General features: G+C 45.1%; 1 protein-coding gene across 21 annotated transcripts in view; it reads left to right on the top strand.

Moving 5' to 3' along the window:
* The window catches only part of LOC110503378 (unconventional myosin-XVIIIa), a 176458-nt gene that overhangs the window by 93686 nt on the left and 59670 nt on the right, over positions 1-23102 (top strand). For all 21 annotated transcript variants that reach the window (XM_090218784.1, XM_090218777.1, XM_090218783.1 and 18 more), the window contains 15 exons: positions 243-333; positions 1289-1481; positions 1771-1857; positions 3833-4134; positions 4265-4451; positions 4714-4921; positions 5045-5154; positions 7436-7501; positions 10479-10607; positions 19048-19191; positions 19527-19616; positions 19844-19963; positions 20463-20574; positions 21657-21784; positions 22365-22519. In XM_090218784.1, coding sequence (XP_090074910.1) covers positions 243-333; positions 1289-1481; positions 1771-1857; positions 3833-4134; positions 4265-4451; positions 4714-4921; positions 5045-5154; positions 7436-7501; positions 10479-10607; positions 19048-19191; positions 19527-19616; positions 19844-19963; positions 20463-20574; positions 21657-21784; positions 22365-22519 — 2122 coding nt within the window. The remainder of the gene's footprint in view (positions 1-242; positions 334-1288; positions 1482-1770; positions 1858-3832; positions 4135-4264; positions 4452-4713; positions 4922-5044; positions 5155-7435; positions 7502-10478; positions 10608-19047; positions 19192-19526; positions 19617-19843; positions 19964-20462; positions 20575-21656; positions 21785-22364; positions 22520-23102) is intronic.

Genomic DNA, 23102 nt, shown 5'->3' with positions numbered 1-23102 from the left:
TGTAACAATGTGCAAATAATGAAAGTACAAAAGGGAAAATAAATAAACACATATTTGTCTCTCTCTCTCTCTCTCTCTCTCTCTCACACACACTCTCTCCCCCTCTCTCTCTCTCTCTCTCTCTCTCTCTCTCTCTCTCTCTCTCTCTCTCTCTCTCTCTCTCTCTCTCTCTCTCTCTCTCTCTCTATACACCTCCCTCCCCCCTCTCTCTCTCTCTCTCACTACACCTCCCTCTCCATCAGTCTCTAAGATCACAGCCCTAGAATGTCTGGAGGCCATGGCTTCAGGCCTGTACTCAGAGCTCTTCACCCTCGTTATCTCCCTCGTTAACAGGTGTGTCAGCTCATCTCTCTTTTGTCCTCTTTCTTATATTTCTTACTTTACCATCATTTATTTACAGTATTGCTCTCTTTGAATGGCTCTGATTCCCATCCTTTTTCTTCGTCTTTCTCTCCCTTTTCCTCTCTCTCTGTTTTTTTTCTCTCTCTTGCTCTCTCTCTCTCTCTCTCTCTCTCTCTCTCTTGCTCTCTCTTGCTCTCTCTGTCTTTCTTTCTCTCTCTTGCTCTCTCTCTCTCTCTCTCTGTCTGTCTGTCTGTCTGTCTGTCTGTCTGTCTGTCTGTCTGTCTCTCTCTCTGTGTCTCTTGCTGTCTCTCTCTTTCTGTCTTGTTCTCTTTCTGTCTTGTTCTCTTTCTCTCCTTCCTTCTCTCTCTCTCTGTATCTTGCTCTCTCTCTCTCTCTCTCTGTCTTTCTTTCTCTCTCGTTCTGTCTCTGTCTCTCTCTCTGTCTCTCTCTGTCTCTCTCTGTCTTTCTTTCTCTTTCGTTTTCTCTCTCTCTCTCTCTCTCAATTCAATTCAATTCAATTCAATTCAATTCAAGAGCTTTATTGGCATGGGAAACATGTGTTAACATTGCCAAAGCAAGTGAGGTAGACAACATACAAAGTGAATATATAAAGTGAAAAACAACAAAAATTAACAGTAAACATTACACATACAGAGGTTTCAAAACAGTAAAGACATTACAAATGTCATATTATATATATATACAGTGTTTTAACAATGTACAAATGGTTAAAGGACACAAGATAAAATAAATAAGCATAAATATGGGTTGTATTTACAATGGTGTGTGTTCTTCACTCTCTCTCTCTCTCTCTCTCTCTCTCTCTCTCTCTCTCTCTCTCTCTCTCTCTCTCTCTCTCTGTCTCTTGCTCTCTCTCTCTCTGTCTTTCTTTCTCTCTCGTTCTCTCTCTGTCTCTCTCTCTGTGTGTTCTGACCCATTGTGTCAGAGCTCTGAAGTCCAGTCAGCACTCTCTGTGCTCTCTGCTCATCGTGGACACACCGGGTTTCCAGAACCCTCGCATGGCCAAGCGCCAGCGCGGTGCCACCTTCGAGGAGCTGTGCCACAACTACGCCCAGGAGCGCCTGCAGACCCTGTTCCACGAACGCACCTTTGTACAGGAGCTGGAAAGATATAAGGAGGTGCAGAGATATACAGAGATGTACAGCACTGACAAATACCTTCACCATTACATAGTAGAAGTATTCTTACTAACAGGATACCAATGATTTGGTATTTTTAAACTTCCCTGAATTATAAAATCATAATCGTCATTAACATACCTGTATTGTTTTAGTATGAAAATAACATAGAACGTCAGATTGAGCATTTTTAGTTGTAATGTCATTGCCTATAGACTCTTACATAAGAGGATCTCTAAAAATCACTGACTCCAATCACACCTAACCAAACCCCTCTGTTCCCATCTAGGAAAACATAGAGCTTGCATTAGATGAAATAGGGTCCAGTACCTCAATGTCGGTAGCAGCTATAGACCAAGCATCAACCCAAGCGCTGGTAAGGAGAATCTCTCTGTGCCTCTTTTGCATGTACAGTATCAGGAGTAGACTTTAGCTTGGATTTCATCATTGTTGTGAGCGTCAAGTGGGGTTCAACACAGTCCTTCCTCTCTCTCTTCTTTGCCAATGATAGTGCTCCCCTAATTCAAATAGAATCATCAACTTTTAGACTCAGACAAATGACTGTGTGATCCATGTCAGGCTTATTAACTCCATCCAATTCACTTGGCTTTTTTGGGGGGGTGGGGGGGGGGTTCATCCCACATCAAAGATATTAATTGCAGTCAAGTTTGATTCCTTTCCCCCTTGATGAGTTGGGCCTTTTTCAGTCAGCGTTGGCTTCTCAGAGCAAAGCTATCCAATTGAGTTTATTTATGAGACGACTGCATGGCACGCGCTCTTAACAGAAATGCCAAAGTGACATTAACAAGAATTAGATCAAAAGTGAATGAGGATGGGGGTCATACAGGAATTGATTGAAAAGTTGAGACGAAAGTAAATAACTTTGTTTGTTTGTGTGTTTGAGTGTGCGGTTTGCATGTGTGGGTGTGCCGTTTGCATGTGTGTGGGTGTGCGGTTTGCATGTGTGTGTGTGGGTGTGCGGTTTGCATGTGTGTGTGGGTGTGCGGTTTGCATGTGTGGGTGTGCGGTTTGCGTGTGGGTGTGTGGGTGTGCGGTTTGCATGTGTGGGTATGCGGTTTGCATGTGTGTGTGGGTGTGCGGTTTGCATGTGTGGGTGTGCCGTTTGCATGTGTGTGGGTGTGCGGTTTGCATGTGTGTGTGTGGGTGTGCGGTTTGCATGTGTGTGGGTGTGCGGTTTGCATGTGTGTGTGTGTGGGTGTGCGGTTTGCGTGTGTGTGCGGTTTGTGTTTGTATGTGAAGGAGTGCACAAGGGCATGCATGACCAAACACGGCTACAAACAAACGCTATTGAACCAGCGCCATACTTATTGGAAACCAGCTCACACTCTGAGAAAAACACATCATGAAAAGATCAACAGAGCTTTAGACCTAGATGAGGAGAGCCTGACAAAATGCTGCATTAGAATCCAAGTAATATCCACAGGTCATCCACCTCCAGCCTACAGTGTCAAATACTGTAAGGGAATAGGATTGTTCTGAATAAGAGAGGTTCTTATTTCTCATGTCTCTCTGAAAAGGATGTGAGATTTACCTGACTTGGCAATTAATTAGTTGACTGCTACTAGAGAAACCAACTCAGTGAAACAGATCTGCACTGCTTCTAGCAGTTAAATAATTCAATTGGCAAATAATTGAAAAGGCTTTAGCTTCAGTAGGTTGTGGTGGTGAAGATACCCTGCCTGCACCTCCCTCCATCCACAGAGTCTACACTCTCACATTAATAACACCATTCATTATCAAAGTGGACTGTCAGAGAGCAACGTTTCTAAATGCTCCACTGCCCAGGAGTGGATTTTAATAGCAGCTCTAGAATGAGGAAAGACTCATCTCTCTTATAACTTCTTATTTACCGAAACGTTAGGATTGCCTTTACAAAATGACTTGTTTTGTTCAGAGATGTTGAATCATATCAGGTTGTTTGAACACTGTGCTGGTGCATAATGAGACGTTTCTACAAGTGTCACAGCTAAGCAGGTGTAATGTTATGGCAACACTGGGCCAGGGATAAAGGCCGTGTTGGGACATTTAAACCATGAGTTTAAAAAGAGGAGACTAGGTTGCTTTATTTGTTTTGGAGAGTGTTGCTGTGTATGGAGTGTCGTGATTGGATGGATGAGAGGAGCTGTGGATGACTGGTGGAGTGGAGCTGGGTGAGTGTCTCTGTTGTGGCCTAATTTGTGTGTCTGAGGTGCTTGTGAAAGCTGCACCTGCGTGTTGGACTGAGCTGTGGACCAAAGCTTTCTGCACAGCTGATTCACTTGTGTTTGTGTTAGACTCAAGTGATAGATCCCCACCTCTCTAACCTGTGTGTGTTCTTGTGATGGTCCCAGGTGCGCACCCTGGCGAGGACAGATGAGGCTCGAGGTCTGCTGTGGCTGATGGAGGAGGAGGCTTTGCAGCCAGGGGGCTCTGAGGACACTCTGCTGGAGAGACTCTTCAGCTACTATGGCCCTGACCAGGGGGACAACAAGGGACACGCCCTGCTCCTGAAAAGTGACAAGCCGCATCACTTCCTGTTGGGCCACAGCCACGGGACAGACTGGGTGGAGTACGATGCTCAGGGTTGGCTGAACCACGCCAAGCAGAACCCCGCCTCCCAGAACGCTGCCACTCTGCTGCAGGACTCACAGAAGTACACATTTAATTCACTGATTGATTGTTCTCCATAGTAGCACTTTACAAAGAAAATATACTTACCTCTTTGTCTCTCTTGCTCTCTCTCACTCACTCACTCACTCACTCACTCACTCACTCACACACAGGAAGAACATCAGCAGTCTGTTCTCTAGTCGTAGTGGAGGGCCCACAGTGCTGTCTGGCTCCATCGCAGGGCTGGAGGGGGGATCTCAGCTGGCCCTCCGCAGAGCCACTAGCATGAGGAAGACCTTCACCACTGGCATGGCCGCTGTCAAGAAGAAGAGCCTCTGTATCCAGATCAAACTGCAAGTGGTGAGTGGGGTGGTTTCTCCCTACCCAAGGCCTACCTCTGCTTCCTCTTTGAGAGGGTTTAGGCCCAAGTTGCTCTTAAGAACTTTGTATGACAATTGTGTTATTCAAATAAAACTATATTAACATGTATGTACAAATGTGTACAGAATTAAGTATTTGCCTTTGTGTGTGTGTGTGTGTGTGTGTGTGTGTGTGTGTGTGTGTGTGTGTGTGTGTGTGTGTGTGTGTTAATGCGTTAACTCCCTGCCCTCCGTCTCCCCAGGATGCTCTGCTGGACACGGTGCGCAGGTCCAGGGTTCACTTTGTCCACTGCCTGCTGCCCAAGGCAGACGCAGTGGGAGTTGGCATGGAGCCGCGCGTGACCCATGGAGAGAGCTGCGACTCAGGCCTCATGCAGCTGGATGTGGGCCTCCTGAGGGCTCAACTCCGTGGATCTAAGCTTATCGACGCCTTGCGCATCTACAGACAAGGTAAGACACCACTCAAGTCCAGCTAAGTCATGGGAGAGGGACATTTTCCCCCTTAATTCTGAACTGTATGAGAAATAAAAATGATTCGATAAATGTTGACCTTGTTCTGCCTTTTCCATAAAGGATACCCTGATCACATGGTGTTCTCCGAGTTCAGACGGCGCTTTGACGTGCTGGTGCCCCACCTGACCAAAAAGCACGGACGCAACTACATGGTCACAGACGAGAAGAGGGTGAGTGTCGAGGCGTTCCCTGCACGAATGATAATATAAAAGCCTCCCTCTTTTCTCTCTCTCCTTCCCTTCCCCCTTCTAGATCTTCTCTTGTGTGTAATTAATTATGATTAGGTTGGCTGGCAGCATGCGGCTGGTGTGCTGATTAATTACGTGCCTCCTCTCTGTCCTCCCCTTCCATCTCTTCCTCCTCTCTTTCTGTCTTCAGTACCTATAGCTATTAGCATACCCTACCTACTCAGATGTGTGGTTAAAACTTCTGAATCCAGTAAACATATTTTCAGATGTAGAAATTTTCAGCTGGAAATGAAGAAATGGTATAGACATTCTCTTGGCTGAAATGTTATTTTCATTGTTGTGTAAGAAGGTTGTGTTTTTGAAGTAGAGCTGTTAAAGAGGTCCTCTCTGTCACAGCTAAAACATACAGTGAGCTATAGAAGAGTTAAAGAGGAAACCAGACTCTTTGGAGACATGCTTAGGAAGAATAGCCTGCTCAGATATAATGAATGGACAAAAAGGTACTTAATTCTCTAGATATAGACAGACTGAGAGAGAGGGAGGAGAGAGAAAGAAAGCAAGAGGGAGTAAGAGGTTTCCCCCCTGCGTCAGCATCTTAGGAAATGTATTTTTATTTCCCAGAGAGAACTCAAACAGAGCCCTCTCTCTCAGAGCTAGAAACCTGTCTGTCTCTTCATCTTAGCTTGGGCTGTGTTACTGTGTTACTGTGTTACTGTGTTACTGTGTTACTGTGTTGCTGTGTTACTATGTTACTGTGTTGCTGTGTTACTGTGTTGCTGTGTTGCTGTGTTACTGTGTTACTGTGTTACTATGTTACTGTGTTACTGTGTTACTGTGTTGCTGTGTTGCTGTGTTGCTGTGTTACTGTGTTGCTGTGTTACTGTGTTACTGTGTTGCTGTGTTACTGTGTTGCTGTGTTACTGTGTTGCTGTGTTGCTGTGTTGCTGTGTTACCGTGTTACCGTGTTACCATGTTACCGTGTTACCGTGTTACCGTGTTACCGTGTTACCGTGTTACCGTGTTGCCGTGTTACCGTGTTACCGTGTTACCGTGTTGCCGTGTTGCTGTGTTGCTGTGTTACTGTGTTGCTGTGTTGCTGTGTTACTGTGTTACTGTGTTACTGTGTTGCCGTATTGCCGTGTTACCGTGTTACCGTGTTGCCGTGTTACCGTGTTACCGTGTTGCCGTGTTGCCGTGTTGCCGTGTTACCGTGTTGCTGTGTTACTATGTTACTGTGTTGCTGTGTTACTGTGTTGCTGTGTTGCTTTGTTGCTGTGTTACTGTGTTTCTGTGTTACTATGTTACTGTGTTGCTGTGTTACTGTGTTACTGTGTTGCTGTGTTACTGTGTTACTGTGTTGCTGTGGCTGAAGTGGCTTTATCCTCTCCACTGAGCCTGTTTACCTCCCAGATCCAGTAATCCTGAGGAGATCCTCTGCCAACAGTCCTTTAAGTAACTGTCCACTATCCACTTTTAAATGTTCTTATTATGTTAGCTCATACTCAAATAATGTGGTTGACTCATCCTATACTCGGATTTGTGGCCAAAGCATAAATTGGAGAGAAAAAAGAGAGAAAAAACCCCACCTCATAGAGACTTTCAAAATATAAAGCTTTCTCTTTCCTCAGCTAGGATGATGTCATCCTCCTGAGGAGGCTGAGCTGACCAATCAGTGGGCTACTCGTGTGAATACTGTTAATGACCGACATACACCCACAACATTCTGTTTTTGGGGTACGCCCACACCATTCCAACACAGAAAAGCTGCTTTTTAACATATTTAATTAAAACATTTTGGAAGGAACTACTACTTCACTCATATTGTAATTAATCACAGGTCATATTTCATAGAAATCTGGAAACACTGGACAGTTACTTTAAAACAGCTGATTCTGTTCAAGTTAACTCCCATCCCATCCTTGAGGCTTCAGCTATCTTCCAACTTCACTTTGTAGTCGAACTTTAAAGACCCTCCTCCTCCTCCACCTCTCCTGAGACCGCTTTAGATACAGTCCATATTTAGACTGAATTGGAGGTTACAGATAGCTAGCTTGGTGCCGTAGCTGAGTTGTTTTGGTCTGCAGTCTCCTGGTGGATAGGCTGATGTTAGGGGAGTGTGCCTGTTGCTATGGTGCTGTGTGCAGTCCTTTGGGGCGAAGACAGAAGGATGGTGACTTTACGGGAGGGAGCACTGTCTGCCTGTTTGTCCATTTCTGTTGATCTCTTCATTGATCTGTCTGTCCGTTTTATCGGTTTGTTTCAGGCTGTGGAGGAGCTGTTGGAGTCTCTGGACTTGGAGAACAGCAGTTACCACATGGGCCTGAGCAGGGTAAGTAACACATACACCGACCGACCGACCGACCGACCGACCGACAGACAGACAGACATGCTTTGTAAAAGTGTTATGACTACAGGTGACACTATGACAATAGGTGTGAAGGCTTGGTACAGTCTAAATCAGGCCCTTGGTGTTCTGTCTCTGCCTGGGAGGGACAGCTGTTTACCCAGCATGCCCTTCTCTTTGGAATCATAGGTCTGTCGCTGTGGCACTGGTTCCTAGAAGCCGCTGGGTCCCTGGGCTGGCAGCCTTTGTCTTTTAGTTGGCGGTTGGCAACCGTCCCCCCCCACACACACACACACACACACTGATCAGGCTTGACTTTCAGTTGGGCCAGGGAAGGTTGCTCCACAGTTCTTCTGCTTCTTCAGAAAAAAATATGTCTGGCTTACTCTTTGTTGTTGTCCCTTCTGTTGCTCCCTGTAGCCATTGATTTTGGCAGGCGACTGCTCTCTTTGTTTGTGGCGCTTTGCCGTGGCGTGCCGATAACCCTCCACAAACACCAATCAGCACAGTGAGATTCAAACCTTTCAGATGCAAAATAGAAAATCCAAAGGAAAGGACGGGCTGATGAATGGCTAATTAGCAGAGGAGGCTTTTTCAGAATGTCCATGGAATAGAGGACAGTGGGAAGTTTTGTTCTGAAGTAGACAGTAGGAAAAGTAGGTTTATGGAAGTTTTGTTCTGAAGTAAACAGTAGGACAAGTAGGTTTATGGAAGTTTTGTTCTGAAGTAGACAGTAGGACAAGTAGGTTTATGGAAGTTTTGTTCTGAAGTAGACAGTAGGACAAGTAGGTTTATGGAAGTTTTGTTCTGAAGTAGACAGTAGGACAAGTAGGTTTATGGAAGTTTTGTTCTGAAGTAAACAGTAGGACAAGTAGGTTTATGGAAGTTTTGTTCTGAAGTAAACAGTAGGACAAGTAGGTTTATGGAAGTTTTGTTCTGAAGTAGACAGTAGGACAAGTAGGTTTATGGAAGTTTTGTTCTGAAGTAAACAGTAGGAAAAGTAGGTTTATGGAAGTTTTGTTCTGAAGTAAACAGTAGGAAAAGTAGGTTTATGGAAGTTTTGTTCTGAAGTAGACAGTAGGACAAGTAGGTTTATGGAAGTTTTGTTCTGAAGTAAACAGTAGGACAAGTAGGTTTATGGAAGTTTTGTTCTGAAGTAGACAGTAGGACAAGTAGGTTTATGGAAGTTTTGTTCTGAAGTAGACAGTAGGACAAGTAGGTTTATGGAAGTTTTGTTCTGAAGTAAACAGTAGGAAAAGTATGTTTTGGGAAGTGTGTGTGTGTGCCTTTCCATCTCTCATCATGCTAAGAAAAACACCAAGCCCCAACTGAGCCACTGGAACGGCCCACGACCTTCAGAGACCACGAGGTCCAATATGTTCCTTCGTCCACCCTGACTGTCATTGCTAGGCAGAAGCTCATCCCGCTAGGGGGGAAGGCCTGTGTGACTGGGCCTTTTACTGTTACACATCACACATCCCATTGGCGTTGCACAGTGGTTGCATCACTAGCGGGTGGGCGAGAACGTTACAAGCTGGAGAGTGTTCTCTCAGCTCCTCGTTGTGATGTGTCTGTGTGTTCTACTCAGTCTACTGCATAGGAATAGGCAAAGACAAGGGGGATACCTAGTCAGCTGTACAACTGAATGCATTCAACTGAAATGTGTCTTCCACATTTAACCCAACTCCTCTGAATGGGAGGGGGGGGGGGGGGGCTGCCTTCATCATCATCCACGTCATCGGCACCCGGGAAACAGTTACAAGTGTGCATTATTAATGTAAGCTGTTGATTTGTTAACATGTAATTTTGGATCCATTTGACAGAATGCCCATACAGTGTGTGATAAATCCTCTACTGCTGACAATAGAGTAAGCAAACTCAATCCGATGTTCTCTGGAGGTATAGACAACCTCTCCAGTCGGAGTCGTTGCCCTACAGCAGAGAAGTGTGGGTGTGTTAGTGCTGTGTGGTTTCACCGTGCCCAGCCCACTCTCTGCATGTGCTATTGGCTTGACTGTACACACGGGCTCTGAACTTTGATTGTCTGTGCTGGGTAAAGTGTTTTCTCTCATCCTGTGCCTATGATAGAGGATAATAGGTTGTTAAGGGCCCTGGAGTACTGTGTTAGATCAGTCCTGATGCATCATGATGCAGTTTCTGCATAACACCACCACAGCTCTCGTCTTGAGGAGCCGCTTGGTGAAATCTGAACAAAACCCTCTGCAGACGAACCATCTCAATTGTTTTAGAGTTGAAGGAAACACAGTGCCTCTGACTAACTGAAGATGACGGCTAAATCCAAGAGAAGTTTCTCCACAACTCTACCTGTCGTTTTAGTTTCCCCAGAAACTTCCTGTCTTTGTTATTTTCCTTACTGTAGCCGTGGCAGCCGCATGTGTTGTTAACACAAGGGAGTTTTAATGAGGATTTTGTGAAGTTAAGCATAGCTCTTCCACTAACACTATTAGCATGCTAATGCAATTCAGCAACATTCAAAGAGTTTGATGAGCTCTCAGCTCTGGCCTGACAAACTGTAGAGAAGTCCGTCAGCAGCTCCCCACCCAATCTCCCAGAGCAGATCAGAGAATGGAAATGAGTCTAAAGCGTTTCAGGTAATCCAACTAAATTTAAAGCCCCCAAAGTAAACGCCATTGAAATGCAAAGTGAACGCAGGACTTGATGTAGTTGATATGCAATCCCTGAATCCCAGATGTATGGTTGAAGATCTTTAGGGGGATTCCAACTCCCTGAATCATGGAAAAACAAATGATTGTAATTATTTGTTTGTATGCTTCAATGCCCCCAAATGAAAAAGTTGAAAATATTCAGTTTCATGTTTACATTACTTCTATTCCATAGTATTGTGCAACCTTGCACACACACATGCTCCCTGTCTGACTTCAATACAATTCACTTTCGTGTCATGATTAATCAGTATCTAAATGTCCCTGTCTCTCACCAGGTGTTCTTCAGAGCGGGGACCCTGGCCAAACTGGAGGAGCAGAGAGATGTCCAGACCAGACGCAACATCACCATGTTCCAGGCTTCCTGCAGAGGATACCTGGCCAGACAGGCTTTCAAGAAGAGGAAGGTGAGTGAGCCCTCTCAACCCAGTTCTTACCAGCCCAAAGCCCAGGTCAGATTAGATGTCGAAAGGAGCTAAACTGATCTTAGATCAGCAAAACGGACCGTTTTGTGCCCCTCGACCACGTCACACAGTGCACTGTTGGTTCCTAATGCCTACACTTTCAAAGCCGATGCCTGTCGTGGTCTAAGAAGAGCTGTGTATCCCTTGCCAGTACAGAAAGTGCTTGTGTCAGTGTTGCTTTACTGCTCTCTTTGTTCGCCGCCTCAGACAATGTCTTGGGAAAACTCTGAAAGGAACTGAAGCTTCCCATTCGATCATATGGTTATTTGTCCCCTACGACACGTTCTAATTTATCTTCCGTTATAGTGAAGTTAGTCAATGTGTTGCCATGAAAACCAAAGAGAAGACACGTGTGCTTCTTTCCGAGAGGAAGAGAATATTCCCATGGAAGCCTTAGAATGATAGTCTCCCTCTCTCTACCCTTTCTCTCTACCCTCTCTCTACCCTCTTCTCTCGCTCTCTCTCTGCCTCGTATTATTGGCATGCTCTCGCTCCATTGCTAGCTCTGCCACCCACATCTGTGGGGCGGTTTAGCGGCTCACTAAATCAGAAGTTCATCAGAGCACAGTGTCATAAATCCATCCTGTCTCCGCTGGCCCCCGGCCCAGCAGATAGCCTTCCATCTGCTCCTCCTGCTCCTCTGGGACACACACACACACACATACACACATGTCCCCTCAATCACAGCCTTATCGATTACCGCACCAGAACACACACACCTCGCCTTATTCCCTGCCCTCTCAGTCTCTCCCTCCATTTTAGCATTCCTCTCTGTCTCTCACTCTAACCTGACCTCTGATCTATGTAGGGGTGATGAGGGTCAAAAAGAAAGGGACTGACACGCCTATAGTACAGGCTCTCTCCTTACCTATTTGAATAGTAATACCTTTATTTATACACCAGTGGTGGGGGAAACTAGAAGGCTGGTCTTTCTACAGGCTGAGATTATTATTGTAGACGCCTGTCATGATCCCTGGTCCAGTCATGAGGGATTGGAGAGAGACACGGCAGGGACAGAGCTGTGTGTGTGTGTGTGTGTGTGTGTGTTAGGCGGATGGAAACAGCCCACACACACCCTATATGCCCCACCACACCAGAGTGAGCATGCCGACCAGGGATATAACACCCTCCACTGAATGACTGGAACCACCGGTGGGGATCTATTCAGCTCTGTGTGTTGTCCTGTACTGTGTGTGTTTGTGTGTGGGGGTGCTTGTCTGTGTACAAGAGGGTGTGAGAAAGTGGTTGGGTGAATTAATTGTGTAGCAGTAGCCTACATGTGAGTCTTGGTGTGTCCATGTGTGTTTGGACAGATTGGGCTTCGACCGCTGTCTTCCCAGTCCCTGCCATCCCCATCTCTGGTAGTTCTTTGGTGCTGAGCTGGGCTCAAGGTTGCTGTCTTTAAGTTGCTTTTCAAGGACAGTGGGCTTCTCTTTACTGCTTTGCCTGTTTCATTTGAGTGCTGCCTCTTTCTATAAGTAACACAAGTTGTTTATCCTGATTGTTTGTTTTGATTTAGGAACAGGATATTGATATTTTCCTTTGTTTTCCGAAGTGTTTAGTTGTAAACGACTCCATTAAGAGTGATTGTCATTCCTCACAGTGACTGGCTGAGGGTCAGACTGGACTGGAGAGGGTTGTGTAATGCTGGGAGGTAGTTCTTCAAGGGTTCAAAAAGTTGGACCCGTTCTGAAATGGACTTGGGGCTTTCCCACCCAGACCCGATATGCATAAATATATATTTTTTAAATGTAGAGACCCGTTCCGAACAGACCCGTGGACAACTAGAACCGTTCCGTATAGGCCTGGTTGGATCCAGACCCTATCCAAGTGAGGGAAGCAGCAGAAAAACACTTTTCAAAGCTACTTGATTAACCAGAGCTGATAAAGCACGAGAGGAGGGAGAGAAAGAGGAGCCGCTCAAGCAGGCGGGGGAGGGGCTGTACTGGGAGGGATGGAGGGAGGGATGAGAGACAGCAACCAACCAAGCAGACTCGCACTACAGTAGACTATTAGCTGCCATAGCTAGGTTATTTATCATCAAACATCTTCCACTGATTAGATACAGTGCCTTGCGAAAGTATTCGGCCCCCTTGAACTTTGCGACCTTTTGCCACATTTCAGGCTTCAAACATAAAGATATAAAACTGTATTTTCTTGTGAAGAATCAACAACAAGTGGGACACAATCATGAAGTGGAACGACATTTATTGGCTATTTCAAACTTTTTTAACAAATCAAAAACTGAAAAATTGGGCGTGCAAAATTATTCAGCCCCCTTAAGTTAATACTTTGTAGCGACACCTTTTGCTGCGATTACAGCTGTAAGTCGCTTGGGGTATGTCTCTATCAGTTTTGCACATCGAGAGACTGAAATTTTTTCCCATTCCTCCTTGCAAAACAGCTCGAGCTCAGTGAGGTTGGATGGAGAGCATTTGTGAACAGCAGTTTTCAGTTCTTTCCACAGATTCTCGAATGGATTCAGGTCTGGACTTTGACTTGGCCATGCTAACACCTGGATATGTTTATTTTTGAACCATTCCATTGTAGATTTTGCTTTATGTTTTGGATTATTGTCTTGTTGGAAGACAAATCTCCGTCCCAGTCTCAGGTCTTTTGCAGACTCCATCAGGTTTTCTTCCAGAATGGTCCTGTATTTGGCTCCATCCATCTTCCCATCAATTTTAACCATCTTCCCTGTCCCTGCTGAAGAAAAGCAGGCCCAAACCATGATGCTGCCACCACCATGTTTGACAGTGGGGATGGTGTGTTCAGCTGTGTTGCTTTTACGCCAAACATAACGTTTTGCATTGTTGCCAAAAAGTTAAATTTTGGTTTCATCTGACCAGAGCACCTTCTTCCACATGTTTGGTGTGTCTCCCAGGTGGCTTGTGGCAAACTTTAAACAACACTTTTTATGGATATCTTTAAGAAATGGCTTTCTTCTTGCCACTTTTCCATAAAGGCCAGATTTGTGCAATATACGACTGATTGTTGTCCTATGGACAGAGTCTCCCACCTCAGCTGTAGATCTCTGCAGTTCATCCAGAGTGATCATGGGCCTCTTGGCTGCATCTCTGATCAGTCTTCTCCTTGTATGAGCTGAAAGTTTAGAGGGACGGCCAGGTCTTGGTAGATTTGCAGTGGTCTGATACTCCTTCCATTTCAATATTATCGCTTGCACAGTGCTCCTTGGGATGTTTAAAGCTTGGGAAATCTTTTTGTATCCAAATCCGGCTTTAAACTTCTTCACAACAGTATCTCGGACCTGCCTGGTGTGTTCCTTGTTCTTCATGATGCTCTCTGCGCTTTTAACGTACCTCTGAGACTATCACAGTGCAGGTGCATTTATACGGAGACTTGATTACACACAGGTGGATTGTATTTATCATCATTAGTCATTTAGGTCAACATTGGATCATTCAGAGATCCTCACTGAACTTCTGGAGAGAGTTTGCTGCACTGAAAGTAAAGGGGCTGAATAATTTTGCACGCCCAATTTTTCAGTTTTTGATTTGTTAAAAACGTTTGAAATATCCAATAAATGTTGTTCCACTTCATGATTGTGTCCCACTTGTTGTTGATTCTTCACAAAAAAATACAGTTTTATATCTTTATGTTTGAAGCCTGAAATGTGGCAAAAGGTCGCAAAGTTCAAGGGGGCCGAATACTTTCGCAAGGCACTGTATCTCCTAACTTTTGCAACACACGGAGGCTCTATGATTGTAGCCTATTGCCGCTTTGATGACTTATGATTGGCCAACAACAAGCTACACGCGCCTCACTCCTCTCGTGAAAAGCAAGAGCAGCAAATGAAAAATGTCTATCTCTCTACTGCAGCAGTCACCTGTGGATCTGTACAGGCCGTTCCGGACAAGTCAGTTAAAACACATACACATACCCGAGACCCGTGACAATCATATCAAATCCGACCCACCCGTTACGTTATTTCGAATTTTGGATCCGGACCTGCTCGGGTCCCGGATTGAGTCTCGGGTACAGGTGGATCCGTGAAGACTTCTACTGAGAGGCCCAGGGGAAGACAGGGAACAATATCACCACTGCAAAGGCTTTTGTGAGGCAACGTTCTGCATTACAATGTGTTTCGGTGTACAGTACAGGACCCTACCCTCCAGCAGTTCTGAAAGGTGCAGTACAGGACCCTACCCTCCAGCAGTTCTGAAAGGTGCTGTACAGGACACTACCCTCGAGCAGTTCTGAAAGGTACAGTACAGGACACTACCCTCCAGCAGTTCTGAAAGGTACAGTACAGGACACAACCCTCCAGCAGTTCTGAAAGGTACAGTACAGGACACTACCCTCCAGCAGTTCTGAAAGGTACAGTACAGGACACTACCCTCCAGCAGTTCTGAAAGGTACAGTACAGGACACTACCCTCCAGCAGTTCTGAAAGGTACAGTACAGGACACTACCCTCCAGCAGTTCTGAAAGGTACTGTACAGGACACTATCCTCCAGCAGTTCTGAAAGGTACTGTACAGGACACTACCCTCCAGCAGTTCTGAAAGGTACAGTACAGGACACTACCCTCCAGCAGTTCTGAAAGGTGCAGTACAGGACACTACCCTCCAGCAGTTCTGAAAGGTGCAGTACAGGACCCTACCCTCCAGCAGTTCTGAAAGGTGCAGTACAGGACCCTACCCTCCAGCAGTTCTGAAAGGTACTGTACAGGACACTACCCTCCAGCAGTTCTGAAAGGTACAGTACAGGACACTACCCTCCAGCAGTTCTGAAAGGTGCAGTACAGGACACTACCCTCCAGCAGTTCTGAAAGGTACTGTACAGGACACTACCCTCCAGCAGTTCTGAAAGGTGCGGTACAGGACCCTATCCTCCAGCAGTTCTGAACGGTACTGTACAGGACACTATCCTCCAGCAGTTATGAAAGGTACTCTACAGGACACTATCCTCCAGCAGTTCTGAAAGGTGCAGTACAGGACACTACCCTCCAGCAGTTCTGAAAGGTGCAGTACAGGACACTACCCTCCAGAAGTTCTGAAAGGTGCAGTACAGGACACTACCCTCCAGAAGTTCTGAAAGGTGCAGTACAGGACACTACCCTCCAGCAGTTCTGAAAGGTGCAGTACAGGACACTACCCTCCAGCAGTTCTGAAATGTGCAGTACAGGACACTATCCTCCAGCAGTTCTGAAAGGTACTGTACAGGACACTATCCTCCAGCAGTTCTGAAAGGTACTGTACAGGACACTATCCTCCAGCAGTTCTGAAAGGTACAATACAGGACACTACCCTTCAGCAGTTCTGAAAGGTACAATACAGGACACTACCCTCCAGCAGTTCTGAAAGGTACAGTACAGGACACTACCCTCCAGCAGTTCTGAAAGGTACAGTACAGGACACTACCCTCCAGCAGTTCTGAAAGGTACTGGACAGGACACTACCCTCCAGCAGTTCTGAAAGGTACAGTACAGGACACTACCCTCCAGCAGTTCTGAAAGGTGCAGTACAGGACACTACCCTCCAGCAGTAATGAAAGGTACAGTACAGGACATACCCTCCAGCAGTTCTGAAAGGTACTGTACAGGACACTACCCTCCAGCAGTTATGAAAGGTACAGTACAGGACACTACCCTCCAGCAGTTCTGAAAGGTGCAGTACAGGACACTACCCTCCAGCAGTTCTGAAAGTTACAGTACAGGACCCTACCCTCCAGCAGTTCTGAAAGGTACTGTACAGGACACTACCCTCCAGCAGTTCTGAAAGGTGCAGTACAGGACACTACCCTCCAGCAGTTCTGAAAGGTACTGTACAGGACACTACCCTCCAGCAGTTCTGAAAGGTACAGTACAGGACACTACCCTCCAGCAGTTCTGAAAGGTACAGGACACTACCCTCCAGCAGTTCTGAAAGGTAGTTACAGTAAGGTTTAGTTCAATGTGTTTTCATTTGATCTGATTAACAGGAAGTTGAGGTTGTTTTATTTAAGTTGAACTCAATGATTTAAGTATCTATTTAAACACACAATGAATACTTTGCACAATTCTAGCTAAGAAGCCAAGGCATGTTTTAGAGGAAAATGCATGTTGAGGAGAGTGGTAGTGGTAAATATTTGTGAGGCTTGTGTCGTAGCAAGGTAAGCTGGTTTGATATTTACAGGAAAATATTCTGTATGTACAGCTAAACAAGCAGACTCACACTTGATTACAAGGCAGTGCAGGGTGTTACATTTGAACCTTTGGCCCATATTTCTCAGAGACACAAGACACGACCGTGAAAGTGTTGATTTCCTCGTCTGAACACTGACGTCCCCACTGCCCAAAAATCTATTAGTTTGTTTCTCTCTGTCTATTTGATTGCTCCGGGGGGCTCCCCCCACCTTGAAGTCCTCTCAGCCTGAGCCAAACCCTCACAGGGATTTCTTTTCAAAGAGCTTTGAGGGAGAAAAGAGAGAAAGTGATAGAGAGAGTGTTCCTTCTCTGAAACGGTGCTTCACCATGGGGGAATAGACGAATAGAAGGGATGCGGCACAGTGTTTGAAGCCCACAGCCTCCTCTCTCTTTGACATTCATGTGGATAGAACGAGTGACAGCAGGGTGAAGATGGAGGAGCATGGGGGATTCCTCCGTCAGCCAGTCGGCCCAGAGTGTGTCTAATTAAATCGTTCCTTTAAGACAAAGCTTCTTCCCCGACTGGGAACAGGTGTGTGTCAGTGCATGCATGCATTACATCTATGGCCTTGTGTGCTCAGAAAAGGCCATGTAGCTTCACAGACACTCAAAGGGAACTCTGTAAAGGAGAGGCAGAAGGCAGAGTAAAAAGGAAGACCGAGACAAAGAAAGAGAAATGAATACATTCTGCCCCTGTGTTTCTCTAAGACCGTCAATATCTGTTTGACACAGACATATCTTCTTTCTAAAGGCTGCAAGACCTTATTCTAAATCCCTCTGGTGTTGTATATGAGCTCTCTGTATGGCTGAGGAACAGAGAGATCAACACTGACACCCCCCCCCCCCCCCCCCCCTTATTGAGTCAACACATGATTTGTTAGACTTGTTTAGGTCTAAGCATGACAAACAAGCTTTAGAGGACATAACCTGCATGCCTTCTCCATCATGGCAAACCCAGTGGATGCAGTTGCATTGTGCTTTTCTAATTGGGTTGTGAGATAATGGGTGGTTTATTGGAGATGCCCATGTAGCGGGAGCATGTAGCTCCTTCTAATGCCTTTTTAACAAGGTGCCAAAGTGGTATCGATGTTTGATTACATTTCTCTGAAGAGCTTTGTCTCAAAGTCGTGAGAAGCCAGAAGAACTTTGGATTGACTTGATTCTAGCTCGCCCAAATCGTCACACTTGATGCCAGTGTCTGTTATTGTGCTAGTTGATAATGACACTAAGCAATGCCATTTCTTCTTTTCTTTATTTATCAAAAGTTATACATTTCATACAAACAGTGCATTCGGAAAGTATTCAGACCCCTTCCCTTTGTCCACATTTTGTTACGTTACAGCCTAATTCTAAAATTGATTCAATCAAACATTTTCCTCATCAATACACAATACCCCATAAAGACAAAACAAAAAAACAAGTTTGTAGACATTTTTGCAAATGTATTAAAAAATAAAAAACAGAAAAAAAACAATTGACATAAGTATTTAGAGCCTTTTCTATGAGACTCGAAATTGAGCTCAGGTGCATCCTGTTTCCATTGATCATCCTTGAGATGTTTCTACACTTGATTGGAGTCCACCTGTGGTGAATTCAATTGATTGGACATGATTTGGAAAGGCACTCACCTTTCTATTTAACAAAGTACGAAGAGATCCTTGATGAAAACCTGCTCCAGAGCGCTCAGGACCTCAGACTGGGGTGAAGGTTCAGCTTCCAACAGGAGAAAGATCCAGGACACAGCCAAGACTGCAGGAGTGGCTTCGGGACAAGTCTCTGAATGTCCTTGAGTGACCCAGCCAGAGCCCAGACTTGAACCCGACCTAACATCGCTGGAGAGACCTGAAAATACCTGTGCAGCGAGTCTCCCCATCCAACCTGACAGAGCTTGAGAAGATTTGCATGGAAGAATGGGAGAAACTCAATGTTTATGTAAATGTGATATTTCCGTTTTTTATTTGTAATACATTTTCAAAAATTTCTAAAAAACCTATTTTTGCTTTGTCATGGGGTATTGTTTATAGAATGAGGAGGGGGAAACAACGATTTCATTAATTTTAGAATAAGGCTGTAACGTAACAAAATGCAGAACAATTCAAGGGTCTGAATAATTTCAGAATGCACTCTATTTGTGATATATATATTTCCATTTAAAAAAAACTTGAAGAATCCTACATGTTGGCAGACATAACACCAGACACAAACAAGTCCCTCTGCTCCTCGGCACGTGTTTCAGATCCAGGACCTGGCCATCCGTTGTATCCAGAAGAACATCAAGAAGAACAAGGGCGTGAAGGGCTGGGCCTGGTGGAAGGTGTTCACCACAGTACGCCCCCTTATAGAGGTCCAGCTCACAGAGGAGCAGATACGTGGCAAAGACGTGAGTACACAAACTGTACACACCCTCCATCTACTGTTGATCAGGGGTGAAATCATTACTTCAGTTTCAAAATATTCACTTTTGCAACCAAAAATATTTTTTCTATTGGACAGGTTCATCAGACAGGAATGCCCCTACCTGAATCTGTCCCATAGAAATGCTTGTTTTTGTTGCATAACAGAACGTTTTTCCGACTGTTTTGTTGTAATGATTACACCCCAGCATTTGATTCCCTTCCCCTGCTTTATAGAGACTATACAGATTTAGCTCCCTCTAATACTGTAATACATTTTCTCTCTCCCCCTCCCTCTCTCGTTCTGTCTATCTGTTCCCAGGAGGAGATCCAGCAGCTGAAAGGGAGGCTGGAGAAGGTGGACAAGGAGAGGAACGAGCTGAGATTCAACAGTGACCGCCTGGAGAGCAGGGTACACACACACACACACACACACACACAAACTGTGTTGCAGACTAATATAAGATAACACATTGTACCAGTGGATCTGTCTGTATAAATAAAGGATGAACAGATGGATGTTTTATGTCAGGAAGTTTAACTGTATTGCACTGTATGCATTAGACAGGGTGCATGTATAGTAGTAATAAACGCATTATTTTCACCCTCTTGCTTATTGCAATTGTGTGTATATGCCAGATCACAGAGCTGTCGTCGGAGCTGGCAGACGAGAGGAACACAGGAGAGTCGGCCTCTCAGCTGCTGGAGTCTGAGACCTCAGAGAGACTGAGACTGGAGAAAGACATGAAGGACCTGCAGGTTAACACTGTTAACACTGGAGAAATGAGACGTCCTTAACTGTTGTTGGATGTACACAATTATTTCATTCATTATTTGAACCAGACCGGTAAATGGAAAACCGATTCTGATTTGCAATGACGACCTTGCCAGTTCTGTTGGCTGCAACGTAATGGTGTGATCAGATTGTTGACCCTGCCTTCCCCAGCCTTCCCCATCCTTTTAGTTTTCTATTTGGCATTTGACATGATTTTTTTTTCAGGGTATTCCAACTAGATGGCATAGATTTTTCCACTGACTGCTCAGACAGCACATGCTGATGGGCTGGGCTGGGTACAAATTACCTCGCTTCTCGAAATGAGCGATTGTGTCGTTTAGAGGAAGTGTGTGTGTGTGTGTGAGCAATGAGCGTGTTTGTGTGTGTACGTGCAAATGCAATGTGAGGTCTATCTGTCAGTATTTCTAACTTGGTATATAATGTGTTTCTGTATTAACGCATGGCCTGTGATTCTCTCCCCAGACTAAGTTTGACTCGATGAAGAAGTCTATGGAATCTATGGAGATGGAGGTGATGGAGACCAGACTCCTCAGAGCCTCTGAGCTCAATGGAGAGATGGACGATGACGACACAGGTCAGAGCCACACACACACGTTTGTTTTACTATCCTTGTGGGGACCAAAACATTTATTCCCATTCAAAACCTGATTTTCCATAACCCTAAACATAACCCTTAACCTAACCCTAACCTTAATTCTAACCCTAAACATAACCCTTAACCTAACCCTAACCTTAATTCTAACCCTAAACCTAACCTTACTTTCCCTAACCCTAAACCTGAAATGTCCCCACTTGTCTTGAGTTTTCCTTGTTGTACTTTCCATGTGAGGACTTCTCGGTCCCCACAAGGATAGTAAAACCAAACCACACACACACACTCTGTTGCTATGGTGACAATTTAGCACCATGAAAACCAGTACACAAAGGTACACCCCAAGACCAGGATCAAAGTAGGCTGTTTCTGGTTGAGTCCTTTCAGTTGCCCAGTTATTTGGTTGTATCAAGCTGACCACCCCCGTAGACTGCAGCGGCTGCCTGAAATCAATGAGGATACAAAAGGTTTTGCAAGACATGCTGTAGAAATTGATTATAAAAGACTGCAGGCGTCCTCAAATGATATTTGGACGCATGCCGAACAGACTTCCGGCTGGACTGCAAATGCAGGCTTTATTTGGCCATTCTGACTGTAGAATAGATTTTTGTCTCAGTGTTTTGTTTGAACGTTTAAACACCCCACATTTTACGTGGAATAGACAACCCTGTGTAAGAGATATGTACAGGCCATAACAGTAGTGTACAGACTTTAATATGGCTTCAAAACAGCTTGATACATTTCCTCCTGACTAATGCAAATCCCTTCCATGGTCAAACAGACTTCCTTTCAAACTGGCTAATCAATTTCATCTTAGTTCTATTTGAAGGCATATTGAATGCAATGGAGGCTGCTGAGGGGAGGACAGCTCATAATAAAGGCTGGAACGGAGTGAATGGAAACCATGGTTTTGATACCATTCCACTAATTCTGCTCCAGCCATTACCACAAACCTGTCCTCCCCAATTAAGGTGACACCAACCTCCTGTGATTGAATGTTGAATGTAGTGCTGTCCATGCATGACCTGTCTGCTAACTGTGCTATATCATGTTGTGTTTGTTAGAGGGGGAGTGGAGACTGAAGTATGACAGGGCCATCAGAGAGATAGAGTTCACCAAGAAGAGGTTACAGCAGGAGTTTAATGACAAGCTGGAGGTGGAGCAGCAGAACAAGCGGCAGCTGGAGAGGAGGGTAAGGCAGTGTCGGACACACACACACACACTTCTAGCTCAATCTCGCATTGCTTACACACACTTGCATGTTGGGATTTACACCTACCTCATCTAGCTACACACACACAAGCTCACATTTTTTTTAAACTAGCTCATATCCTTCCTTCTGTCCAGAAGCAGTTTACTAGTGTTTTCGGTGGGTCTCTCCCTCTCCTTTTCTCTCTCCTTTCCTCATTGCTGGGCAAGTGTCTGTCTGTCACTGTCTTTGTCTATCTCTGTCTGCCGTTTATTTTTCTCTCTGTCTTTTTCTCAGCCCCTTGCTCTGTTTTTGACACCTCCTCTGAGCTTTCTCATAAAACATCAAATAAAGCTTTACACTCCCCGAGCGCTCACTCAGTGAGACATAAAAGGAGCAGTGAAGCAATAACTAGTCTTTTCTTTCTCTCTCTGTGCGTCTCACCTGGTCGGCCACTCAGACAGACAGCTTGACAGAAGCTAACGGAACCTTTGACCTCTTTCATGCCTCTGCTTATTTTGAAAAAAATATTTTAAATGTTACACATCTCTCTCTTTATCTCACTCCCTCTCTCCTCCTCCAGCTAAGTGACCTCCAGGCAGACAGTGAGGAGGTGCAGCGTACGGCCCAGCAGCTGAAGAAGAAGTGTCAGAGATTGACGGCTGAGCTACAGGACACCAAGCTACACCTGGAGGGCCAGCAGAGCCGCAACCATGACCTGGAGAAGAAACAGAGGAAGTGAGTTCAGTTCATAACGCACACACTCTGTAGGCCGACAAAGACGTTTATTCCATGTGTAACTCTGTGTTGCTTGTGTCACACTGCTTTGCTCTATCTTGGCCAGGTCACAGTTGAAAATGTGAACTTGTTCTCAAGTGGCCTACCTTGTTAAATTAAGGTGAAATAAAAACAATAAAACAATACCAACCTTAGAGATAGAGGACTCTCGTACTCAAAAGCCCATTTTACCATGGGCAGCGCCATTGAGGACTTTCTCCATTTTGAAGTAGTCAACTAGGTGGGACTTCCTATGGGTTAAGAAGTTATCACTTTCAGGTCACCAGGAGGGATCAGGCAATGAATTATACTCATGAGGAAACATTCCATAACTGCAGGAGGTAGTAAATTGCCAAGCTTGGCTTTATACCTGTTCCAACAACATGCCAGGTGGCAGTATGGACCCATTTAGTTTGTTTACCAACTCATAGAAGTAGTAGAAGAAGAAAATTGAGTACTTCAAAATGGAGAGGGCCTCAATGGCTTTGCCTGTGCCCTCCTAGATGCCACAATGGGACAGATACATTTATGCAATGTCTAACTA

The sequence above is a fragment of the Oncorhynchus mykiss genome, chromosome 24 (genome assembly GCF_057628025.1).
Source record: "Oncorhynchus mykiss isolate SJ-2025 chromosome 24, ASM5762802v1, whole genome shotgun sequence".
Taxonomy (NCBI): domain Eukaryota; kingdom Metazoa; phylum Chordata; class Actinopteri; order Salmoniformes; family Salmonidae; genus Oncorhynchus; species Oncorhynchus mykiss.
The sequence above is the reverse complement of the archived record's forward strand: the minus strand, read 5'-3'. Positions and strand labels throughout refer to the sequence as shown.